This window comes from Cavia porcellus, unplaced genomic scaffold (genome assembly GCF_034190915.1).
Source record: "Cavia porcellus strain 051 isolate PalLab524CR breed Dunkin Hartley unplaced genomic scaffold, mCavPor4.1 scaffold_2, whole genome shotgun sequence".
Taxonomy (NCBI): Eukaryota; Metazoa; Chordata; class Mammalia; order Rodentia; family Caviidae; genus Cavia; species Cavia porcellus.
The window spans coordinates 75924061-75950752 of NW_026947485.1; the positions used below are offsets into that span (position 1 = coordinate 75924061).

At 43.5% G+C, this 26692-nt stretch overlaps 1 protein-coding gene and 1 long non-coding RNA gene across 13 annotated transcripts in view; one reads left to right on the forward strand and one right to left on the reverse strand.

Moving 5' to 3' along the window:
- Positions 1 to 602: 602 nt before the first annotated feature.
- Positions 603 to 14380, reverse strand: LOC134475008 (uncharacterized). The gene is made up of 2 exons (XR_010046004.1): positions 14169 to 14380; positions 603 to 852 (listed from the first exon to the last, which is right to left on the reverse strand). It is a non-coding gene; the product is annotated as an uncharacterized LOC134475008 (long non-coding RNA).
- A 157-nt stretch (positions 14381 to 14537) lies between these two features.
- The window catches only part of Btrc (beta-transducin repeat containing E3 ubiquitin protein ligase), a 180123-nt gene continuing 167968 nt past the window's right edge, over positions 14538 to 26692 (forward strand). For 4 of the 12 annotated variants that reach the window (XM_063244246.1, XM_063244253.1, XM_063244250.1 and 1 more), the window contains exon 1: positions 14538 to 14713. In XM_063244246.1, coding sequence (XP_063100316.1) covers positions 14666 to 14713 — 48 coding nt within the window. In that variant the 5' untranslated portion in view covers positions 14538 to 14665. Of the gene's footprint in view, positions 14714 to 14973; positions 15296 to 26692 lie in introns of those variants that run through there. The other 8 variants (XM_063244259.1, XM_063244280.1, XM_063244266.1 and 5 more) reach the window with 6 other exon arrangements.

Consider the following 26692-nt stretch of genomic DNA (forward strand, 5'->3'; position numbering starts at 1 on the left):
AGAATTTACAAAAAGCTACTTTTTGATCCAGCGATCACAGTTCTGAGTTTTATTGGAATGAGTGAAAACAATTGCTTCAAGGGTGTCTGGACTCCCATCCCTATTGCACCAGCACTCACAGCAGTCAAGCTATGATCAGCCAGGCACAGTAGCACAGCCTGTGTCCCCACACTTGGCTGATATGTGGATGGCTGAGGCAGGAGGCTGCTGATTTCCAGGCTGGCCTGGGCTACAAAGTGAGACTATATTTAGAAAAAAGATATGAAATCAGCATTAAACCTGTATTTACACATGATCAATTTGACACACACACAGAGGATGTTATGCAGCCTTTCAAAGGAAGGACACGGACACAGCTGTGTGGGTAGCATTGGAAGACACTGCTGAGTAAAGTAAGCGGTGCAGAAACAAACACAGCTGCCTGAGCAAGAGCGAGGGCATGGGGCGGGGAGGAGGCACCAGGAGAGGTGCAAGGTGTCAGCAGGAACGTGAGGTTTGGGATCCATTGCACACCCGGGGACTCTGCTCAGTAATCATGTGCATTACAGAAGAACCGTGTAAATTTCAAATATCTCACCACAAAGAAGGCCAGACCGCAGCCGTGTGAATTAGCTGGGTTTAATCATCCTGCATCGCACATACAGCAAATCACCGCTCTGCACAAGTGTGATTTCTCAGTGACAAACCACATTAAATAAAAGCAAAAGCTACTTTTCGGTCGCTTGTATTAATGAAGGAAGAGGGGAGCCGGGCCAGGTAGCACACGCCTGTAATCCTAGTAGTCAGGAGGCTGAGGCAAAAGGGTCACCATGAGTTCAAGGCCAGCCTGGACTGCACATAGTGCGACCCCACCTGGAAAAAAAAAGGGAAAAAAGAGAAAGAGGCTAAATAATCCAGGTGGGCAAAGCAATGCAAGACTTTCATCTCTCTGCATGGTAGGCATTGCTGGTAGCCTATCCTGACCTCTGCTGGAAAGGAACTTCTGAGCCTTTCTCTCCAGCTGCCCCCTAGTGCTGCAGTGTACCCCTCCCCACCTCCTTGCCACCAGAGGGCCTAACCCTCCACCTGTGCCGGATCCCAGCCTGTCCCATTTTCTTGGGGACTATTCCATCATTACACTTTTTCTTTTTTCAAAAAAGTATTTAAACCAGGCATGGTGACCCACACCTATAATCCCAGCACTGAAGAAGCAGAGGCAGGAAGATAGTTTGAGGCCAGCCTGGACTACATAGAGAGAATCCCTGTCTCCAAAAAAAAAAAAAAAAGCAAAAAGTATAAGTAAATAAAATAAGTAAACTTATTAGTAAGTGTCTTTGAGACATAATGGCTACTTTCATTGTAGGTGTTTGGTACATGCCATATCTTTTTTTTTTTTTAGAGGGGTACTTGGAGTCAAAGTCAGGACCTTGCACTTGCAGGCAAGCACTTATACCACTGAGCTATATCCCCAGCCCTGGTATATGTCATATGTCGCTTTTTTTTTTTTTTTTTGAGACAGAATCTCACTTTGTAGCCCAGGCTGGCCTCAGACTCATAACAAACCTCCTGCCTCAGCCTCCCAAACACTGGGATTAGAGGTGTGTGCCACCATGCCAGATGGTGTTTTTTGATGTTCTCTTTCCTTCCCCCTCACCTCTCTTCCTTAATCTCTTGGTGCCTTTCCCATTTGCAGTAGATTCTATTTCTGTTTTCTTTTATCTATCTTTTATTTTGCCCTTTATATTTTTGATTTCTCATATAAGAGTGACCATACTGTCTTAGTTACTTTCCTCTCATTGCTAAGACAAAATACCTGAAATCCAAAACTAAAAGAGGGAATGTTTATTTAGCTCACAGTGTGTGGAAGTTTCAGTCCATTATCAGCTGGCTGCAAGGCAGGGTGGCACATGGTAGAGGGGCAAAAGTTCATGGCAGCAGAAGAGAGCAAAAGCAGCAAGAACAAAAAGGCGGGGATCAGCCTCTCTTCCTCTCATGTTGTAGACAGGCTACCACTATTTCCATGCCCTCCTCTTGCACACACTTGGGATATTTACAGAGTGAGGACCCTGGTCCCCTTGCTGAGTTGCTTAGACTTTAAACTTCTCAAGTAGACACAATGTATCGATACATATTGTATTTATGGTGTGTCTGATTTATTTAACCCAACAATAATCTGAAAAGTATATTCATCTCAGATGCCCACTTTTGGACTGGGTCTTTAAATTTGGGGGGGTCTGATTTTTTAAAGTTTTTTATATATTCTAGATATTAGTTCATTGCCTGAGGAGTAGGTGGTAAAGTTTTTTCCCATTCTGTGTGTTGTCTACTCACTATTGGCGGCTTCTTTCACTGTGTGGAAGATTTTTAATTTGATGTGATCCCAGTTCTTGATTCTTCGTAGTATTCCTGTGTGATCAAGGTTTTGTTCATGAAGTCTTTGCCTACTCTTTATCTTAGAAAGAGTTAGCTATTCTATCTTCCAGCAGATTGTTTCCAGCTTTATAGTTAGATCTTTGATTCATTTTTATTTTAATTTAGTGCATGGGGAGACACAGGGGTCTAGTTTTAGTCTACTATGTGGAAAGCCAGTTTTCCCAGTACCCATTGAAGAGGCTATCTTTCCTCCAGGGAAGGTGTTTGGTCACTTTTTCAAAAATAAGGTAGCTAAGTGTGCTTACAGTTGTTTCTGCATATTCTGATCTGTTCTATTGATCTTCATGTCTGTTAGTGTTTTATTTTTGCCTGTACCATGTATTTTTCATAATATTGCAATTATTTTGTTTATTTTAAAGAGAATAAAACCAAACAAAAGAAAACAGAATAAAACTAATCAGAATAGAACAATAAAAGCCATACAGGACTTCAAAACAAGAATATAGGAAATCAACAATGGCTACCACAATGTCTCTTACTTTCTTTAAAATAGCTGTCCATACCATCAGACATAATAAAATCAAACAAAACAAAACAAAAAAAGTGAAAGCATATTTTAAAGAGAATAAAACCAAATGAAATAAAACACAATAAACCCAATCAAAGCAAAACAGTGAAAGTGTTACAGAATTTCAAAACAGGATAATTGGAAATCAACAGTGGCTACCATAGTGCCTCTTGTCATCTTCAAAATTGCTGCCTATGCCATCAGGCATAATAAAATCAAGCAAAACAAAACAGAATAAAATCAATCAAAACAGAACATTGAATAAAACAAAACAATGAAATGGAACAAAACAAAACAAAACAGTGAGAACAATATTGGATGTCAAACACAAAAGAAAATCCCTGATATTCACTATATTGCATGTACTTATCGTCCTAATAGATGCTCAGACTACTGGCTTTAGGCTTGCAAAGTCAATCAAACAATACAAGTGTTAAGTTGTCTTGGTACTTAGGTTGTTATCAACTAAGTCTGTCCTCCAGCTCAGCTAGTTGCTTGCTTGGGGTGGGGACCTTTTTGTCTCCCAGGCTGCGTGCTAGTTGGCTCATGGGAAGGGTGAGTTGGCTTCTTGTTGCTCCTCCCAGGTCCAGCATGGCTTGCCCATTTCTGCTTTGTTTTGTTTTTGTCATGGTAGCTCTGCAGCACAGCTTCAGATCAGGTGCAATGATGGCCCTGCCTTGCCCTTACTGCCCAGAATTATTTTTGCTTTTCCAGGTCTCTTATGGTTGCATATGACTTTTAGGATTGCTTTCTCTAGTTCTGTGAAGTATGTCACTGGTATTTTGATTGAGGTTGCATTAAATCTGTGTAACAGTTTCAGAAGTATGGTAATTTCCACTATATTGATTTTCCCAATACAAGAATAGGGATGTCTTTCTGTTTTCTGTTACCCTCTTTCAGAGTACTGTAGTTTTCTTTTTCTTTACCGGTACCAGGGATCAAACTCATGACCACGTGCTTGCAAGGCAGGCGCTTATGCTGCTGAGCTAAATCCCCAGCCCCTGTAGTTTTCTTTTTCTTTTCTTTTTTTTTTTTTTTTTTTTTTTGTCTTTTTCATTTTTATCGGTACCAGGGATCGAACTCACGACGCCTGCTTGCAAGGCAGGTGCTTATGCCGCTGAGCTAAATCCCCAGCCCCTCCCCTGTAGTTTTCAATGTAAAGGTCTTTTATTTCCTTTGTTAGATTGATTCCTACGTATTTCATTTTTCTTGATGCTATTGTGAAAGGTATTGCTTCCTTGATTTCTCTCAATGAACTTGTTATTCACTGATTTTTATTGAGTTTTGAATGTGAACTTTGTATCCTGCTATAGTACTAAATTTAATCGTTAATTCTAGGTGTCTTTTGGTAGAATTTTTGGGTCCTCTATGTAGAATATCATGTCATCAGCAAGTAATGACAATTTAGTATTTTTTTCCTACCCATTTTCTTTTCTCTTCTTTCTCATGCCTAATTGCTCTGGCTAATGTTTCCAGAACTATATTGGATAGGAGTGGAGACAGTGGCCATCCTTGTATTGTTCCTGATTTTAGTGAAAGTTTTCAGTTTCTGCCCACTTAGTATGATACTACTGCCTATTGGTTTGTTATAGAGAGCTTTTATCAGGTTGAGATAAAGACCATCTATTCCAATTTTCTTTCTTTCCTTCTTTCTTTCTTTGTGGGTTTGTTTTAATACCATGAATAAGTGTTGAACTTTGTCAAATGCTTTTTCGGTATCTTTTGAGAGTACTTGTGGCGTTTCTCTTTGGCTCTGTTAATATGGTGTATTTCATTTACCGATTTACATATGTTAAACTATCCCTGCATCTCTAGGACAGTGACAGTCCATCTCACTGCAGAAAGAATGGCTATCATCAAGAAATCAAGCAATAAGTAATACAGGCAAGGTTATGGGGAAAAAGGAACCCTTCTCCACTATTGGTAAAATGTAAATTGGTACAACCACTATGGAAATAAGTATGGAGATTCCTCCAAAAATTAAAGCCTCCATTTGACCCAGCTGTGCCCTTTTAAGTATCCTCTTGAGAGTTGAAAACATCATACCATAGTGATACATACAGCCATGTTTATAGAAGTGCAATTCATAATAGACAAATCTTGGAAACAGCCCATATGCCCATTAACAGATGAATGGACGAAGAAAATGCAGTATTTGTAGATGATGGAGTACTACTCTGCCATAACGAAGGGTAAACTGAGCCATTTTTTAGGTGAATGGATGCGCCTTGAGACAGTAATGGTAAGTGAAACAAATCAGACAGACACATTGTTTAAGTATCACAGTGTTGGGCTGGGGATTTAGCTCAGTGGCATAAGCACCTGCCTTGCAAGCAGGCAGTCATGAGTTCGATCCCTGGTACCGATAAAAACGAAAAAAAAAAAAAAAAAAGTATCACAGTGTTTCTCTTGTGTGAGAAACCCAAACGGGAAATGAGGAGGAAAATGGAGAGAGACACTCGGGAGTTGGAAGAACATGTTCAAACAGAAAGGGAACCAAGGGAGGAGACAGGAAGAAGGGAAGGAAGGGAATAGGGGAAAAGGGAGGGACAAAGCCTTTGTAAAGGGGAAAGGGGAGCAGGGTTGAAGGGAGGAAAGGGGACTGGGAAGAAGAGAAGAATGAAGAACAACAGGATTACACACAGGCACAAATTTCCTCTGATGGTTGTTGCTGTTGTTGCTGGGACAGAGTCTGGCCTCCAACTCCTGGAGATCCTCCTGCTTCAGTTTCCAGAGTGTGGGGATGACAGCATGGGCTCGCACTCCCAGGTCCTACCACGTCTTAATTCCATCACGTTGAGTCCGCTCCCTCCTTTCTTCCCTCTCTCCACTTTCCTTTCCTTCCATCCCTACTCACTTCAGCTGACAGTTTTGCTAGCTCACCTTTTTTGCTAGGACCTTTCGGACCTTTTGAGGCTCCCGGCACCCCAGCTCTCTCAGCTCTTCTCAGAAGCACCCCAGCTCTCTCAGCTCTTCTCAGAAGGCCAGGCCCTCTGATTCTCATACTCTCATGACTCTCATCACTCCCACAAACTTAACGCCGATAAAACACTGGTATCTGATAGGCAGCCCGCAGCAGTCCTTCCGTGCTTATTCCCCCAACGTCTTCACCGCTGCCTTCTCTGGGGTATCAGTGCATGTGCTCTGTGTTCCGGGGCCAACTGGGGATCATTCATTGCACTGAGCTGTGTCGCTTCTTTCGCTCCCTCTGAATTTAAAGTCTGATTTCCTCTAAACAAAACAAGGAATAGTTTCCTCAGGCCCCTTGTATTTCATTCTATGTTTGGTACTGGGGTTGAACACAGATCCTTCAAACTGAGCCACAGCCCAGCTCCCCACCACACCTTTTTTTTTTTTTTTTTGGTACTGGGAATCAAATTAACAACCTTGAACTAGCCAGGCAGGCAGGCACTGACTGTGACGCTAAGCTGTAACCTCAGCCTGGCCCTGCCCTCCCCCTCCTTTTCTTTTTTTTTTTTGTTTTAGTACCAGGGTTCAAACTCATGACCTCACATTTGGGAAGCAGGCACTTACACCACTAAGCTAAACCCCTGGCCCTCCCCTCCTTTTCTTAAAAGTTCCTAACCCTTTACAATTTTTTTAAAAATTATATTTTGAGGGACTGGGGATTTAGCTCAGCTGGCAAGCGCAAGGTCCCAAGTGCAATCCCCGGTACCAGAAAAAAATATATATATTTAGGGGCTGGGGATTTAGCTCAGCAGCATAAGCGCCTGCCTTGCAAGCAGGCAGTCGTGAGTTCGATCCCTGGTACCGAAAAAGACAAAAAAAAAAAAAAAAAAGTTAAAAAAAAATATACATATTTTGAAACAGGGCCAGTGTTAAGTCACTAAATTACTCAGGCTGAGCTTAAATTTACAGTTTTCCTGCCTCAGCCTCCCAGAATGCCAGGACTGTAGGCACTATGCTCTAGCACTGTGCTAACTCTTCTTAGCTTTCCTAACAGCTATGGGGTGATTTGTTCTCTTTTTCCCTCTTCCTCCCCCTCCCCTTCCCTCCCCTCTTCCTTCCCCTCCCCTTCCCTCCCCTCTTCCTTCCCCTCCCCTTCTCCTTCCTCTTGTTTACAAAGGGGTTTGCTGTGCTGTCCAGGCTGGCCTTGGACTCACTGTTGTAGCCCAGGCCCTGTGACAGTCACATGTTCATAAGAAGAGATTCACCATCTTCATTTCTCACCTCTGTTGTTCCCTCACTGCGTCATAGTGCCTGGCTTCTATCCAGACCCAAACCCCCATCTCCAGCCAGCTCTTCCTGGGGTGCTAGCAGGCCCCTCCTCCTCCATTCATCCTGTAAATTTTTGTGCTCTTCAGACTCCGTCCTGGACCTACTGCTCTGGCCATCGCTTGTGCTTCGCCCCAGGCAGCTCCATTCTTCAGGCGGGGTGGGGGCTTCAGTTGCTGTTTGCAGTCTGGTCCAGAGCCACCTGTTGCAGACCAGGCCAACCCCTCCAGCTTCCCAGGGACTGAGGCCACCCACAGGCCTCTCGGATACCTGGAAGCAGTCTGTGCAGAAGAGAATGCATTGTGCCCCCCACCTGCTTCTCCTAGTGTGCTGTCGCATCATGGCACCCCTCATCTGTCCAGTGTCCTGAGACACTGGACAGACCTAGCAGTCATCTTCAGTGTCATCGACGACACAGCCAATCCGTCACCAGGCCTTGCCAACTCTATCTTCTTAGCGTAGGGATCTGTCTCCGTTCTGCTATCCCCCTGCCATCACCATGCTGGGAAGATTCCAGTGGCCTCGTGATCCCATTCCCAGCCTCCAGCTGTGCTCTACCTTAATCTATTCTGCACTCAGGGCTCTGAGTGATTTCTCCAGCTCTAAGCCTGACTGTGCTGCTGCAGCCCTGTTTGACCTTGTCCAGTCATTCCCCACAGCCCTCCGGGTCAGTTCTGAATGCCTTCCCTGGGCTGTAAGTAGAGTGTGTGTGCAGTGAGTGTGCAGGTGTGAAAGTCATGTGCTCTCTGGCCTGCCCAGCACAGGCACTGATGTCCATTGTTAAGGACTTCACTGGCTCCCCAAGCAGAGTGGGGTGCGGGTGTCAGCTGGTCAAACCATGGCTTTCTGAGGAGCCCTCACTGATGTCCTCTGCAGTCTCTCAGGGTCACTCCTCTCTTAAAGTCACACTGGTCTCATCATAGTTCCCAGAATGCGCTATCATATATGCAGTTCATTTACTTCGTTTGAGTCCTCTTTCCTGTGGCTTCATCCTTGTACTGCTGTCCCCAGCATGTGGAGCTGCTCCAGCAGGAGAGGACAGCCAGCCCGTGACAGAGGGAGAGTCCCCTGAGAGACCCTAGCCTGGCTCACAGTTCTCTGTGAATAATGTCACCTTCCATTTAGGCACAAGAGTCGATATCAGCAAACTTTCAGGAGAAAAACCAAGAACCGATTCAACTCATGCAAGGACAAGGAAGTGAGAAGGGGAGAAGGTTCTTTCTTTAGCCATGGCTCAAACAGCATCACTCCTGTCAACTGAAGTACAGACCACCAGTCCCACTTCCTTTGGCCCTCTTGACCTTAGGATTACCTAGCAGACAGTCCAAACAATTATTGGGTGGCCAGGCACGGTGGCACATGCCTGTAATTTCAGCACTTGAGAGGCTGGGGCAGGAGAATCACTGAGAGTTCAAGGCCAGCCTGAACTGTGTAGTGAGACCCTGTCTCAAAAAGCCTAAGGTACAAGGGCTGTGGATTTAGCTCAGTGGTGTAAGTGCCTGCCTGGCAAGCACAAAGTCATGAGTTCAATCCCAGGTACAAAAACAAAAACAAACAAGGGCTGGGGATTTAGCTCAGCGGCATAAACACCTTCCTTGCAAGCAGGCAGTTGTGAGTTTGATCCCCAATACCCATAAAAAAAAAAAAAAGAATGAACAAACAAACAAACCCCCAAAGAGTTGATAGGCTTTTGTCAGTTAATCAATGTCTTTGCTTCCACTCAGCCTGGAGTTTGGACTAGCTGTCTTTGGAAAATAGTGGAGACTATTTTGGGGGGAAGGAGGAAAAAGACAACATTTTAGAATTTGGAGGGGTTAACCGTAGATCAGCAAGAAGGCACTGGGATATAAACTCCAGGGCAGTGTCTCAAATCTGGTTAGAACACTGGGGGACTTTTGAAAACTGCCACTTCCCAGGTCTATGACACAGCTTTTCAATCAGAGTACGGGAGAGACACTAGAGCTGGAGCTCAATATTTTTGATAAAACTCCTTAAAGGACTCTTCTGTGCAATAAGGCTTGAGAACTCTTCTGATACAAGAAATGGGGATGCAAGACTGACAAAAAAAAAAAAAAAACACACAGGCAGGTGTGGAATATGTCTGGTAGACATTGTGGCGATGGGGTTAGAGAAGACTGGTGAGTTCAGAGCAGCAGTTCGCAAAAAACAGAAATAAAAAAAGAAGCCGTATGGACTGCTGATCGCCTAAAGAAGGTAACACTTATAAGCTGGTCCCCAGCAGCAGAAAGCCAGATGCTGCCAAGTGTGGTGGTGCAAGGGGCAGATATGGAAAGTACCACAGGTCACAGCCACTGTCAAGGATGAGACTAGTCTCATGTGTTCCTGCCTGTGGAACAGGAGCTGGGTGTCCTGCACAGATGCTACAGTGCAAGGAGCCAGAGCTGCCATCACTGTGTCCCTACTGCCCTGCTGCATACGGTCACATGTGGATCTAAAATTCAGAAACAGCTCATTGCAAACTGGCCCTAATGACACCACTGACTTCCGTGTTTGTTGTTTTTTTGCACAGGATCTTGCTAAGTAGTTCAGCCTGGTTTTGAACTTACTGTGTTGCCCAGGTTGGCTTCAAACTCATGGTGATCCTCCTGCCTCAGCCTCTGATTTCCAGGCATGCACTCCCATGCCCGGCAGCACTACTCACTTCTGTGCTGCGTGACAGAAAATTCTCCAGCACAGTGACATGTAGCCCTGGCTGTTCTTTGGATGAGTGGCACCTAGAAGTGACTACTTGAAGCCTGTCTTAGTAGGAAAATCAATGTGTGGTAGAGAGCATGGCTCACATAGAACTGTTTTTTTTCCTGATTGTCATTTTATACAGCACAGCCTGAAAATGGGTGTCCTGAAGTACACTGGCATTGCTTGGCGGCTGGAGCCTCTGTTGGTGTGCCCTGTCCTTGTCCTCATACCAGCACCACATCACTCCTGTCTGAAGCAGGCAGAGCGTCATCCAACTGCATTAGTGCTGGGGACTGAGTCCTGGCATCGGCATCCTGTCGGGCACTCCCTCTCCCCTCTTCCGGTTCCTGCAGACCCAGGGAACACCCACCTCCTTTGGGAGGGTTCTCTAGGTCACTGCACAAATGCACCTGCTTTCCCTAAGTTCTCTAACATTGGATTTACCACTCTGCCTGCCAGTACTTATCTAATGCAGTTATTATTATGTGAAACAGAAGAATGATTAGTACATGACAATTTAGTGTTAATTTGTTCCCTGCGTGTTCTAAGGTAGGTTTAGTGTTATTAACTGCTTAACTACTGAGAAAAGAAAAAGTACCACACAAAACAACATCACTTTGCCAAAACCATACCCCCCCCCCCAAAAAAAGAGGCTAAGTGTAGTGGTGCAAAGTCTATAATCTCAATCCTTGGGAGGCTGAGGCAGGAGGGTTGTTGCAAGTTCAAGGCCAACCTTATCTACATATCTGAGACTCTGTCTCAAAAACAGCAACAACAACAATAAGCCTTGCCTGTGTGGAAGGAGAAGTGGGATTGGGCTGTGGTAAACAAGGGAGTAAATTACTAAGCAGTCTTTCTTTACCAGTGCTGGCCAAGCACAGGGCCTTGAGCACACTGGGCAAGCCTGTACCAATGAAGGATACTCCCAAACTCAAGGTAAGTTTCTGTTACAGTACAATTTTAATTGAACCTGGAAAGATGAGTAAGAAGGCAGGATAAAGGGAAGCCTCCGGGACCACAAAGCAACTGTCACAGCTAAGGCAAAGAGGCAGAAGTGTGCTGTGAAGACGGAGGTGAGAAACAGCCATTGACAGAAGCAGAGAGCTCAGTGAGTCTAATGGGATCTGGTGAGATTCGGTGGGTCCTGAAAGCCAGGCAAAGGGATTTCAACCAAGCCACAGAAGGGCCCAGTAGCAGGGAAATGGGATGGGCATAAAGTCAAAGGCTATCAGATGAGATGGAAGCCAAGGAAGGGAACTTGAGGTGACTGTAGGGAGCCAGGAAACTAAGTCCAGAGGGCAAGCATGGGAGGTGGGAGCCAGAAGAGGCGTTGCACGGGCACTGCTACACTCAGACACAGAGACACGACTGAGTCAAGACGTACTCTGTGCTCAGGGGACCAGGGAGTAGGGGATAAATTAGGCCCTGTAGGAGCTGGGATTCCCATGCTGGCAGTCCACTTTTACAGTACGCAAGCTTTAATTGTTCTAATAAGTATTTTCCTTGAGTAACTAACTATGCTGAAAGGGGCTCAGAGTTATATTTTTTTATTCCCTCTCTCCTTCTTTCCTTCTTTCCTCCCTTGGGGTAACTGATCAAAGTAATTTTGTTAATTGGTGACTAGATGTACTAGATTTGGTCTCGCTCTTTTTTCTATCTGTTCACGATCAGGGATCCCAGCCAGGGCCAGGGCCTCAACCAACATTCATGTCTTTCAAAACCTGCTCCAAGAACTTTCCTAGACCATGCTGGATACAAGAGGCTTAAATATCAAAGCAGTTCTCAGTGTGGATTTCTCAATTTGTCTGACCATGAAAGTTTTTTTTTTTTAATGAGTGGATAGCCTTTTTGTGAGCAGCCCCAGTAAGTTCCATTTCAATCCATGTGCATATGAACTGTCTAGCTGGTTGGGTTTCTAAACAAAACCTCTGGCGTTTTATTAATCCTCACCTCTAGCTGGGCATGGTAGAGCACATCTGTAATCCTAGCATTTGGGAGGCTGAGGCAGGAGGATTCCCGTGAGTTTGAGGCCAGCCTGGACCACATAGTGAGTTTCAGTTCAGCCTGAACTACACAGGGAGATCCTGTCTCAAATAAAGTTAAGTAATATCTCAAAGCATAGAACTTTAGAGTTTGAAAGCTCTTACCTCCCACCCAAATTGAAACAGCTAGACAAAACAGGTATTGTCCTGCCTCTGTATGTTTGCAGACAATCAGGATAGCTCTGACTACTACATATTTCTTATCTCACTTTCTGAGTGCTACCCTCACTTCAGTGTGACCAACAGGAATCGCACAGGCCTTGGAGTCAGTAGAATCGGGTGAGGAGTTACATAAATGCACCTTCGGATTTTTTCTTTTTTTTTTTTTTTGTACAGAATCAAACTCAGGACCTTGTGCTTGACAGCCAGGCGCCTATGCCACTAAGGTGTATCTCGCCACTTTCAGTTTTTCAAATACTGAAGTTAGTTGTGGTATTACCCCAAGTGTTCTTTAAAATTTTTTTCAATCAGATTTTATTGATACATTTTGGATATACATAATGATCACATTCATCATAGATATATGTACATTATATAACTTTTTTCCATCTCCCTACCCTGTCTTCAACCCTTTCCCCCTCTCCATTTACAAAGCTTTGTTTCCATGTTTTCCTTTTTTTTTTCACTTTTCCTTTTCTTCTCCCCTCCCTCTTCATTTCCCTCTGCATTTGAACATTTTCTTCCTATTTCACAATATCTATTATACATTTTGGTTCTTATTTACACTTTTGGTGTCTCACATCAGAGAAATGATGCTGTATTTATACGTGTGTGTCTGATTTATTTCACTTAAGAGTATGGACTCAAGGTGCATCCATTTTCCTACAAATGTCTGGAGCGTATCCTTCTTTTTGACAAAGCAGTATTCCACTTCATCAAAAAAACCACATCTTCTTTTTTTTTTTTTTTTTTTTTTTTTTTTGTCTTTTTCGTTTTTACTGGTACCAGGGATCGAACTCACAACTGCCTGCTTGCAAGGCAGGTGCTTATGCCACTGAGCTAAATCCCCAGCCCCCGAACCACATCTTCTTTATCCAGTCACCAGTTGATGGGCACTTGGATAGTTTCCAAGATTTGGCTATTACAAACTGTGCTGCTGTAAACAGATGTGCATACTTTGCTGTAGTATGATGTTTTTAATTCTTTTGGGAAGATACCAAGAAGGGTCAAATGGAACTTCTAGTCCTTTTTTTTTGAAACAGGTTTTCACTATACAGTTCAGGCTGGCCCTGAACTCATTTTGTAGCCCAGGCTGGCCTCAAACTTGCAGTGATCCATCTACCTCAGCCTCATGAGTGCTGGGATTACAGGTATGTGCCACTATGCCCAGCACTGTCTTAGTTTTTTGAGAAATCTCCATGTTAATTTTTACAGTGGTTGCATCAGTCTATACTCCCACCACGAGTGAGAAGGGTCCCTTTTTCCCCCATATCTCCACCACCATTAAATTTATTTATTGAGAGTGTGTCTTGCTATGTTCCTGGTTGGCCTTGAATTTTTGATCTTGCCTCAGCTCCCAAATTAAGATTACAACTGTGAGCAAGTGAGCCTCGCCTTAAGGTGTTCTTTCTCAAGGGTGAGAATCCACCAGCATTTTCTCTCTCAGCCTTGGTGTTCGTCTTATGAGCATGGTACCCATACCTGAACAAATTATCCTTGGGAAGTCCCGTGCCTCTGCTACACGCACTACTTCTCTTCCCCAGGTCCAGAGTTCTTCCAGTTCTTTTCGTAGCTATATAACATTACTTCTTTGACTCTATAAAGCTTCCCCTATACATTTTCTTTTATTCTTTTTTTTCTTTTTTTGTCTTTTTCCTTTTTATCGGTACCAGGGATCAAACTCACGACTGCCTGCTTACAAAGGAGGCGCTCATGCCACTGAGCTAAATCCCCAGCCCCCCCCAATACATTTTCTAAGAAACAAAGGTTATATGCTTTACTTGCTAGATAGTCACTGGTACATTCTATCAAAGAACTTTTCTTTTGTTTGTGGGGGTTTGTATTCATACTCCACAGGGTCTTGCTCTGTAGTTTAGGCTAGGCTTGAATTCATCACCCAGTCCAAACTGGCCTTGAAATTGAGGTGATCCTCTTGCCTCAGCCTCCGGAGTGCTGGGATTTATGGGCGTGCGCTGACCACGCCCAGCCACCACTTGAAATATTGCTTTGGTCTGAGTTGCCTTGAGTTTAGGTTGCTCGGTGGGCCTCAGTTGCAAGCCTCTCTCAGGTGCATGATATACGAAATTTAGGGGTGTCCATTTCTTTAAACTTACCGGTAGGAAGCATGAGGACCGCTGGGTCCGCTCTATTTTTAAGTCTTTGGGCCACAGGTGAGGTACGGTCCCCTGCTGTGCTCAAGGAAGAGACCGGGCGCCACTGGCGTCCTTCGGTAACCAAGGAGACCCACCCTCCGCCTCTGGTAGTGGCTGTAAACTACAATTCCCATCAGCCGATTGTATCTCCTGGATCGCCAGTGGTCAGGAAATGGCCTGCGGATGTCTGCGGTCCTACCGCAGTGACCCTTGCAGTTGAATTTGCTGTATGGCCTCACGACTTCTCGGAACTACAATTCCCGTGAGCCCAGGCTGTGCGCAGGCGCAGAGCCGCCGGCGCGGGGTCCCTCGGCTCCTCGGCCCCTTGGCCCCAGCAGGAGCGGGAGGAGGGCGGGGAAGGAGGAGGAGGAGGACGAGGAAGAGGAGGCGGGCTCGGCGCGCTGCGTTGGCTGCAGCCCGGCTCTGGAGGGGCGGCCCCGGCGGCGGCCCGGGTGACGATGGACCCCGCCGAGGCGGTGCTGCAGGAGAAGGCGCTCAAGTTCATGGTGAGGGGCCCACGGGCCGCGGCGCGACGGGGCGCGGCGTGTAGCCTGGGCCCTGGGGAGCGCGGAGCTCCACCGGGCCCGCGATGGGGTTGGGACCGGGTGCGGTGCGGGCCGGGCCGCGCCGGGCAGGGCAGGGCAGGGCGAGGCGGGGCGGGGCGGGGGCGGCCCCTCCGCCATCTTGCGGGCGGCCGGCGGGGGCGGAGGCTCGCGCGGGCGCGCGGGGACGGTTGTGGGGCGGCGCGGAGGCCCGCATGGTCTAGGCGGGGTCGCTGTGGGGTGAGGCCGCCCGGGGCGGGGCGGCGCGGCGCGGAGCGCAGCGAGCTGAGGACCGAGGCTCGGCCGAGGGCGGCCGCTGGCTTCGGAGGAGGAGGAGGAGAAAGTGGGGCTTTTCGCCGTGGGGGTGGAGCCGCAGCTCGGCCGACCAGTGTTGACGAACTCCTGGCGGCGGGGCCTTCCTCAGGGCTGGAGGGCGGCGGACCGGGCGGTAGGTCGGGGCCTGCCAGCCGGAGTGGAGGTGTCCGAAAAAGGGGTGTCGCGTGGCCGCTCCCCTCCGGTGTACGAGGCCAGGCGAGGCGACCAGAGGTAGGCTGATGGTGAGGGAAACGGGCACGGAAGGTCGGGGTCAAAGTGAATACGGAAAACTAAACAAAACACAGCAACTGAATTGTGTGGGGGTCCCGGGGAAGGAAAGACCCTGCAGATCAGTCGTATAGTCCCAGCAGAAGTGAGGAGATCGGTGGAGAAATTTAGGAGGGAAGCGGGGCTTGTAGGTAGTAGGGAATGTGAGCTTTCAAGGTTGGTTACGCATCAGCTTTGGGTTGAAGTGTGATGTGAACTTGGTTTAGATTTTGTTACGTTTCAACTCCTTGGAGCCTGTTTAACTTTGTATCAACCTTTTTTTGTTGTTGCTGTATTTATTTTGGCAAATTTGTATAGTCTTGACATTTAATGCTTTTAATCTTATGCTACTTAGGTATCCCAGGTATGAAACCAGACTGTGATTACATTAAAGAATGATAGAGTGCATAAACGTTTAGTTTTAACGCCTTAGGGATGTTGGTATTATTTGCAGTCAGGTCTTGCTTTTGCTTCGTGGGGGAGGGGGTTGAGATAGAGTCTGTTATGTGGCCCAGGCTGGCCTCGAATTTGTGATAATTGTGCCTCAGCTTCCCCAGTGCTGATATTACAGGCCTGCACCACTGTTCCCAGCAGGTCTTGCTTTTACAGAAGTAACTGTGACCTGTTACTCCAAACTTCATTCCTTTGTTAAATAACACCAAATTGTATCTTTGCCTAAACTACCATGTGCGTTATAAACCAATTAAGTTGGGCTTTAAACTGCCCCAATTATGAGAGTATTTTTGTAGAAAGTGGTCAAATTTAAAACTTTATTTTTTGACAGGGTCTCACCATGTAGTTTGGGTTGGTCTTGAATTCACTGTATAGCCCATAGTGGCTATGAACTCATGGCAGTCCTCCTGCCCTAAGCCTCCTAAGTGCTGAGATTATAACATTGTTAAAATTCTGTAACATTGAGAGGAGAACTTGAAATTTTTTGATTTTAGAAGTGATAATTACCTTTTCCTCTAGCCAGCATTTGGATTTAAGTTAGAGAAGTGGTAACTACTAGTTGGGCATGGTGGAAGCACACCTGTAATCCCAGCACTTGGGAGGCTGAGGCAGGAGAATCACTGAGAGTTCGAGACCAGCCCGGGTACACAGTAAGACCGTGCTTAAAAATAAAACAGCCAACCAACCCCAAGAACAGCAAAAAACCAAAAACAGGAAAGTAGTGGCTGCTCATTTTAGTTTTCCAATGTAAAGGTTTGACTCTTAACTCTAACTCTAATCCTTGTGTCAGATTTATGGGGTATGATTTACAGATCATAATGAGACATTGTGAGATCACCTTCTTCCATTGCCCATTAGACCTCGGCTTCAGAACATCTTCAACTTGTTCATGCTGCTTTGTACCACTGAGCTGTGGTTGCAGGGTGGCCTCCTGCCAGAGTTAAAGCAGACCTGGAGCGTCATGTAGTACTTTGTCACTTTTGGGGCACCACACATTATTAAATGCCAAGTCAGTTGCCATTGGTTGAAGCCAGTTGTTTCTTTAATTTTAGTTACTTTCATTTTTACTCTTGCTTGCTATTGTGGTTGCTGTTTGAGAAAAGGCCAGTTTCAGCTCCTAACAGACTCACTATGAATCTCAGTAAGTCCCAACTTCCATTGGCCCCATTTGCCCTGCTGTAATGTGTCCATTTTTACAGAGTCAGTTTTGAGATAGGAAGATACTGTATTTGAGCTTATATTACCAGTGCACAGTATACATGGAAGTGCTTTTAATCAGTTGAGTTTTCTGTTTAGTGTTTGGTTTTATTTTGGCTTTAGCTTTAACTTCTGTTTGTGAATTGCTAATAACAGCCTTGATATAGATATTCTGATCCATACTTTAAAAAACATAAAAGTTTGTTTGAATGGATGCTGTCATCAGTGTATTCTTTGATATAGTACTTTAAGGCACTTTAAATAAAATCTTATTAATAAGATTGCTAATTTGGAGTTGACCATAACTTCACACACGGTCTAGTTTTAAGTCTTACTCTTGGATACTTATGAAAGGTACTTTAAGCAGATTGTTTACTTCTTTTTTTTCCTTCCAGTACTGGGGATTGAACTCACGACTGCTTGCTTGTAAGGCAGGCGCTTATGCCGCTGAGCTAAACCCGCAGCACCAGATTGTTTACTTCTAAAAATAAATAATATGAAAGCTATGGTTTACATGAAATACTTACATGCTTTTGGCTCTCATCTAGCTTTAGCAGGTCCTCAAGGACCTTCCCTAAAAGTACTTCCTTCAGTCAACAAAATTTAAATCAGTAAAAATAAATAGGGATGTACATACAGAAAATACAGGCCTTTTAAGAGCAGCTTATTTATTGAGAGATAAATAAGCTGAGAGAGAGACAGAAGGGGTCTCAAGTGAGTTGTCAAGGACCTTGCCTTTTCTTTTCTTTTCTTTTCTTTTTTTTTTTTTTGTCTTTTTGAGACAGGGTCTCGCTCTGTAGTTCAGGCTGGTCTTGAGCTCACTTTGTAGCCCAGGCTGATCTCGAACTCACAACGATGCTCCTGCCTCAGCCTCCTGAGTGCTGGGATTACAGGTGTGAACCACCATGCCCGGCTGGACCTTGCCTTTTCTAGGGATTTTTGTAGAGCAAAGCCATAGTGAGACTGGTCCAAGGTTCGGAGAAATGGAAACTTGTAAGGTGAGCATAAGGTAGGACAGAACAGTGGTCAACTGGTATGATTACAAATGTAATTGCTCAGGTAAGATTGATTAAATCGGGATCAATAGGAAAGGTGAGTCATGTAGCAAGTGGGCATGAATACTGAATAGGGCCTTTTCCTGAAGGCATTGGGTTAGTGGGTCCTTCTGGCTTCCTCCAAGGGATCCGATCGATACCTATTTGTTTTTGTTTTTGTACCAGGAATCAAACTCATAACCAGGCAAACCCTTGAGTAACTGAGTTTAATCCGTGGCCCCTCTGATACCTATTTGGAATATCAATCCCAGATATTTATCCTTAGGGGCATTAGCAATACACATTTAGTTTAAAAAGCTAAGGAAAACTGGCATTTACTTTTTTTTTTTTGTCTTTTTCCTTTTTTATCGGTACCAGCGATCGAACTCATGCCTGCCTGCTTTACAAGACAGGTGCTTATGCCGCTGAGCTAAATCCCCAGCCCCTGACATTTACTTTTAAAAATATATTGTTCACTCAACACATAGATTTTAGAAAAAAATAAATAAATAAATAAAAATATATTGTTCAGCCAGTGACAGAATCAAATGAGAGAACACTTAAAACTTAGGCGAAATAATTTTAGGACATATAGAGGGTGTTCTGCTTTTTGAGTGCTAAGGATGAAAAACACAGGGCTTCCCATGCTAGGCAAGTATCTACCACTGAGGTACACCCCACCCCTCATGCAGTTTTTTTTTTATTGTAATGGGTAAAGAGTTGGTAGGTGAAACAGTATAAAAGATAAATATGGCTATGTAACAAACTGCAACCTCAAACTTATTATTTTTTGACCTTTTGAGACAGGGTCTTGCTATGCAGTTCAGGCTGGCCTTGAACTCACTTTGCAGCCTATGCTGGTCTTGAATTTGCAACAATCCTACTTCATTCTCCTAACTGCTGGGATTACAGGTGTGTGCCACCATGCCTGGCATCAAAATTTAATAGTTTGAAAAAACTCAGTGTATTATTTACCTCACATTTGGTTTTTTTTTTTTTTTTTTTTCTGTCTCATTTGGTGTTGGCTGGGTTACCTGCATGACTAGGGCTAATTCACTGAGTGTATCCCTTCACATGGCTGACTCCCAGCTGAGAGTTCAGTTAGGGTTTGTCTTTTTTCACTGCTGAGACAAAATAAGCAACACCCAAAGTTAAAGGAGGAAAGATTTATTTAGCTCACAGTCAGTCCATAATCTGCTGGCTGCTAGGCAGGGTGCATGGCAGATTGGCACCAAAGAGGAGGACCAGTTCGTGGCTGGCAGGTGGTAGCAAAGCAACAAGAGGCAAGACAAACCTCTTTCTGTCCCTTATACTGTATCCAGGCTACTGGAATTAGGGTGGTGCCAAACCGATCAGTGGACTAATTAGTAATCACTTGCCCTTAATCCTGGCATTGCACCATGAATCAGTCACATTAGATTTCAGCCACCTATGAAAAAGCATGTGTGCCTAGGACTGCATGAGGCTGGGGTGGGAGGGCATCTAGACACAAGCCATAATAGGCCTTCAGTTCTGTGTGGCAGCCTTTCCTGCTGCTTGGCTTTCCTAAATGCATGGTGGTTGGGTTCTAAGGAATATTATTCCTGGAAACCGGAAGTAGAAATTGTCGATTCTCTTAAGTCCTAGATTTAAAAGTCCAAGGATGTCTATAGGTCAAATCTGGTAATGGCCGGCCCAAAGTCAGAGGGATGAGTATATGTGTGGGAAATAATTTCTGCATGTTCATGGAAAGAGTGGTGGCAAGCATCAGAGAGGAGGGAGCTGTGGGAGTCATATTTTGAGCCCTTTCCATAGCTGCTGTTCTATCGGATGTTCAGGTTAAAAATATGGATGAGATCAGCTGAATTTGCAGTTAATGACAGTAGGAATTCTTGCGAGGCATCTCTGGGGTTAAAATCTCAACTAATGTGATCTGCATGACTTGCCAAGTTTGTCACTGCAGACGTAAACTGGGTAAATGAATATGATTCAGAAAATAAGAAACATAGGTATCTAAAAACAAATTGTACTTTCTTTTTTTGGTACTGGGGATTGAACTCATGACCTTGTACTTGCCAGGCAGGCATGGTGTTGCTGAGCTATATCCCTAGCTCCACAAATTGTACTTCAAAATAAATAGCTTTTGAAGACAGACATAAGGATATAAAATCATAAATACACTTTTTTGTGAGAACTTTCTAGATTTGTGTGTAAAAGATGCTTGTAGTGTGTGTGTGTGTGTGAGAGAGAGAGAGAGAGAGAGAGAGAGAGAGAGAGATGGGGTTTTGTTATATGCTTTCCAATTTCTGGGCTTAATCCTGCTGAGGCTGAGGCTGAAGAAGGGGAATCATTGCAAGTTTGAGGCAGCCTGGGCTACAAAGAGCTCAAAGTCTGCCTGAACTACGGGGACTATCTCAAAAAGACAAAAACAAAAACAGCCTGAGGGATATTGCCTTTGGTTCCAAAGCCTGATTGGTATTTTATCAAATGGTGGCCAGAGTGGAAGAGTTGCTGTCTAGATGTGCATACAGATTTTCCCACCTTTTGAAGTAGGGATGAAAAAAATGACTTTACATTGTTACAGTGTCAGTGTATCAGTTAACTATTAGTATTTAATAATAAGTGCAAAATACTTTCAGCATACAGTGATAGACATTTTCATGAATTTGTGAGCATTCTGGGTACAATGAGTCCCTGGCTTACGAACATCTGAATTGTGGACTTTAAGAATGGACCTTATATTTGGTTTATATTATATATTTGTGTCAGAGATACATGAAACTCACTGTTAGACTTATGAATGAATCTGACTTATGAACGTTCTCCAGGAAGGGAACTTGTTCATAAATTGGGGACTTACTGTTTTGGATAATCTAGATGGACTTAATGGGGTTAGGGTTAGTCCTGTTGTATGTACTATTTTGGGGCTCAGATCGAAGAGGCAGTGACTCCTCAAGGAAAGGTCTTCTCTTAGTTACAGCAAAGGCACAGGAGAGGAACCCCAGTTCAGTCAAAGATGGTGTCACACCTGCTAACATTCCGTTTAGTGAAAGGAAGTCACGTGGTCAAGCCCAAAGTCAAGTGGGAGAGGTAGTAATTTGCACAATTACCTACCACAGCAGCAGTGTGCTACAACAATCCAGTGCAAAGTTAATTTTTAGATTTGTAAGGTGTTTACTTCGAGAGTTTTCGCTAGCTTTCACCTCCCCATTGTTCCCCAGTCAGTACCGGGCCTGACTGGTACGTCTCATGTCAATTACTGAGCAACACATGGTAGTTGGATACTCTCAGCCTTACAGTTTCATATAAGGGAGATCTTTGTATCATGTTATGTGGGGAAAAGTACATAGAAAATAATGAGAATCTTCACTTATACCACAGTGATGGCTTGAGAAGTTTAGCACTGTCACAGTATTGTTTGACTTTGTGAGGGTTAAGAATGATGTCATTTTCGGGGCTGGGGATTTAGCTCAGTGGCATAAGCGCCTGCCTTGCAAGCAGGCAGTCGTGAGTTTGATCCCCGATACCGATAAAAAGGAAAAAGACTAAAAAAAAGAGTGATGTCATTTTCAGTGACTTTGTAACAGTTTCACTGTAACAGTTTGTATCATAGGTTTGGAGCTTTTTTGCACTTTAAGGTTACAAACTCCCCCCCCCCCCCCCAAGTCTCACCATATAGCTCAATTTGACTTCAATTTTCTTTTGTAAATTTTTGACACAAAGTCTCACGGTCTCACCATGTAGCTCAGACTGGTTTTGAGTAGTCCAGGCTGGCATTGTGGTGATCCTACAGCCTCAGCCTCTTTAAGTGGTGGGATTATAGGCATGTACCACCATGGCAGTTTATTTTTGTTTCTGTTTTTTTTTTTTTTTTTTTTTTTTTGAGACAAGATCTTGCTCTCAGACTCTTTGTACCATCCTTGCTTTGAAGTCATGATCCTTCTGTCTCAGCCTCCTGGGTGCTTGGATTGTAGAGCTGTACACCACACTTGACTCTGTGTTAGTATTTATAGATGACTGGGGAACTTTCAGTACTCACTGAAAAGTTGAAATCCAGGAGTTATGTGGATAAATACAAATCTAGTATGTAGATAAATGTTTTTTATGGTATGGATGCATAAATCCTAGCAGTCAGCAAGTATGATGGTGTTCACCAACATAATTTGCTTTTATTATTTTGGAAAAGATGGCTGTGTTTGTGTTTGTGTGGGTAAGATACCTAGGGTCATGGAAACTTTCCCAAAAGCTTCTTGTTTTGTTTTGTTTGTTTTGAGGCAGGCTTACCATGTACAGGCTGGTTTTGAATTTGGTTTGTAGCCCAGGCCTCTTGCCTCAGCTTCCTGAGTGCTGGGATTATAGGCATGCTTGACTACGCTCTTGCTTAAATGCTTTTGTTTCTGAAAATTGTTTGCAAACAAAAGCATTTGTGGGCTGGGGATTTAGCTCAGTGATGCAGTGCCTGCCTGGCAAGCCTGAGGTCCTGAGTTTGATTGCCTGGTACCTTAAAAAACCATTCGTGATTCAGCACCACTGTCTAGTACATTGTTAAGTGCTTGTTTGTAAAACTGTTGGATTATGGATGATATTCCAAGATACAATGATCTTACTCTAGTAAATACATACAGAAAACATTTCTTCGGTGATTTTTCTTTTTGTTTAATTCTAGTCCCCTCTCCCTGATTACTGGGGATTGAACCCAGCAGTGCTGAACTATATCTGTTTTTTTTTTTTTTTTTGGGTACTGAGAATTGAACTCAGGACCTTCCACTTGCCAGGCAGATGCTTGTGAAACTGAGCTGTTTTCCTTGAACTGTTTGTATTTCCTTTCAAGGCAAGATCTCACTAAATTACCTAAACTGGCTGTGAACTTGGGGATCCTCCTGTATCAGCATCCTGAATAAGATTACAGGTGTATACCACCATAGTAGCTCTTTTTAAAAATTCTTCTTCTTCTTTTTTTTTTTTTATCAGTACCGGGAATCGAACTCACCACTGCGAATCTTGCAAGGCAGGTGCTTATGCCGCTGAGCTAAATCCCCAGTCCCTAAAAATTCTTTAATGTTTTCCAGATTCTTTTTATGATTATTTAATCAGTAAAACTCAAATTTAGTGTATTGGTTATATGTGTTTGTGGAACAAAACTAGAGTGAAATCCTGCACTTGACCATTGACTCAATGTAGTAACTGCCCTGGCCAATGGGCAGGTAGTGGCTGCTTGGATAGGATTCCTCACTCTGATTGCGAGTTCTCTTTTCTTTCTTCCTCTTTTTTTCTTCCTCCTCCTCTTCTCCTCCTCCTCCTTTTTTGTCTCTAGTTTTCTTAACTGGAAAATTCGGTATCGTTAGTCTTTGTCTTTTTATTATTGTTTTTTGTTTTTTTTCAGGCAGGGTATTGATAAGCAGTCTGGCTTTGAACTTGTTATGTAGCCCTGCCTCAGCCTCCCAAGTGCTGAGATTACAGGTGTGTGTCACCACACGCAGCAGATTTTACCTCTTTAAAAAGGATCTCCCTCCCTGGCAAGAGTATGGTCCTGAGTTCGATTCCTGATACCAAAAAGTGAAAAGGGTGTCTGTTTTTTACCCCTCCAGTTCATTTTAAATTGTAAATTGCTAATTTCATATATATATTTTTTTTTTTTTTTAAATTTTTTATTATTTTTTGTCTTTTTGAGACAGAGTCTCACTGTGCAGTTCAGGCTGGCCTTGGGCTCACTTTGTAGCCCAGGGGGCCTTGAATTTGCATGTGATTCTCCTGCCTCACCCTCCCAAGTACTGGAATTATAAGAGTGCACCACCATGCTCGGCAAATTGCTAAATACATTATATATATATATATATATATATATATATATATATATATATATTATATTTATATATTGTTGATTTCTACTTTACACAATATATAAAACATGCATGTGTTACTATCCAGAGTTCTTATAGGAAATTTAAGACTATTAAAGTGATACTAAATTGTAGCAGGTCACTGCATTTTCCTAATATATAATACTTCGCAATAAAGTCAGAGAAAAAAGTCAGTTGCTTAATAAACTGAAACTGAGGTCTTCTCAGCTGGCATGTAATGTGATTTGATTTTACAAGTGTGAGCATAGGGCTGGGTATATATATAGCTCAGTGGCACAAGTGCTTGCTGCCTGATGAGCGCCAGGTCATGAGTTCAATTCCTGGGCAGGAAAATGCCAGCATAAACTGAGTGCAAAACATTGTTACATGAGATTTAGGGAATCAGGAAGCCTTCTCTAAACTTCACAATCTAATGATAGGTAGGCATTTATAAATATCTCTTAGGCATACTTTGGTAAGTGCTAAAAAGGCATGAAGAACTATAGAAGGAAGAGAAGGGAAATTACCTTATTAGCTTTTTGTTTTTTTGAGACAGGGTCTCACTGTCAAGTTCAGGTTGGCCTTGAAATCACTCTGTAGCCCAGACTGGCCTGGACCTTAATGACCTTTTTGCCTCAGCCTCCTGAGTGAAAATAATTAGTTTTAACTAGAGAGATCTTTGGAAGCTTTGCAAACGAAAGGTTTGTTTTAGATCTTGAAGAATAGATTTTGACAGACTTGTGTCTGAAATGGGCATTTCAAGAAAGGAAGTGGTTTTGGTGAAGGCCAGAAGATCAGGAGGTTGGCAGCTCAAGGGTGAGTTTCCTAGTGAGTAGACAGGTATGACTTGGACATAAAGCAGATAAGACATATCGAGGGACTGGGGATATAGGCAGAATACAAATTTGATTAGATCTTGAGTATACTGATGTATTTTGTGTGTGTGTGTTTCTGTATAAACTTTATTGATGTAAAATATATATACATATATACACATGCAGCTGGAGATTTAGCTCAGAGGTATAAGCACCTATATATATATATATATATATATATATATATATATTTAGAAATTAGAAATAAAATATTATTAGAAATAAAATATTCCAAAAGTGTCCTTCATGACCTTCTTTAACAACTCCCTCTCATCTCAAGGACACCATTATCTTGACCTTTACTGTCTATGAATTAACTTTTATTGGTATTTAACCTCATATAGGTGAGATCACTCTATTATGATTCGTTTAGTGTCAGGCATTTTTAAAAAATTTTTTTGGTCTCATTGTAAGAAGATTGAGGTTTTTGTGTGAGGTGAGCATGCGCATTAGGGGTGTGTCATGTTCCACCATGTGAATAGACATTCTGTAAACTGTGTATTTATTTGGTACTGGGGAGTGAGCCGAGAGCCTCCTGCTTGCTCCTTCATTAAGCTACATCCCAGGGCCCAGTCATTCTGATTTCTTGGGTACTGGGGTATCGAACTCAGGGCCTCACGCCTGCCAGACAGGCACTTGTGCTGTTGAGCTATATTGGATTTTGCCCTAAAGGGGACGCTGTAGCAGTGGGAGGCTCTGGGAGGCAGAAGGTCACCTTCCCCGCCCCTAAGCAATTTACCTGTGGCTAGAAGTAAGTTCTAATGAGCTACCTGTGCATCAGTAATGCCCCTTAGGCTTCACCCCAAATCTAAGCTTTATGTATGCCCCCACACCACGTGTCCGGCAGAGAGAAAGCCAGACCTCAGAGGTGGTGGTGGGGGTTCTATCTCCGCATTCTTAAAATAAAGGCCACTTTACTTTATATTCTGTCTTCTAACTGTGACGAAAACACTTTCAGACCTTTGGGTTATTTTTAGATGTTGGCTACTTTTAAGTCATCTATTATGAATAATAAAAGTTTTTTTTTGAACATATGTACATATTTACTATTAGGGTTATACTACTGTATCTAAGAGTGGGATTGCTGCCTCATAGCAAGCATGTGAGACTGCTTAGCTTCCATTTTCTTTAGCAGTTGTCATATTCTTGCTATACTCAATTGATAACTGTTTTCATTGTAGCCATTGTAGTGGATAAATGGTACTATTGTACTATTTTGCGTTTTCTTCATGACTACTGTAACCTTACACCCTTGGATCATTGGCTGTTGAGACATTTTGTGGGCTGAGTCTTGAGCATTGCTTTACTTACTTGCTTTTTTTTTTTTTTTTTTTTTTTTTACAGATTTGTTCCATTTCTGTGAATATAAATCCTTTGTCAGCTACATATTGTTTTTGTAGGAACATATATTTTGTTTTCAGACTTTTTCATTTAACAGGTTAATAAAATATTGCAAGAGATTTTGCACTACTTACCCAGATTTACGAAGCTAACAAGTTTTTTTTCTATACATCAGTATGTAAGAAAGAATGATTACTTGATCACTTCCCAGCACGCCCACGCCCCCCCCCCCCCCCCCGAAAAAAGAAGGCTTGTTGGCACATACTTATAGTCCCAGCACTTAGGGAGGGAGAATGAAGCAGCAGGATTGCACTTCAAGCCCAGCCTGGGCAGTTAAGAGAGTTAGCAAGACCCTTTCTCAAAGTTCAGACATAAGAAGAATTTGGGTGAAGGCTCTGGATTTAGAACCTAGTTTTGCACCCCCTCCCCCTAAAAAAAGGAGAGAAAAGAATGATCACCATTAATCAAAAAAGAAAGAGGACTTTAATAAAACATAATCATAAAACACTTTTTTTTTTGGTTACCAAGGACTGAACTCACGACCTCATGCATACCAGGCAAGCAGTTGAGCTGCTGAGCTAAATTCCCAGCCCAAACCCCTCCCCCCCCTTTTTTTTTATTATATAGGTCTCTGCCCCAGCC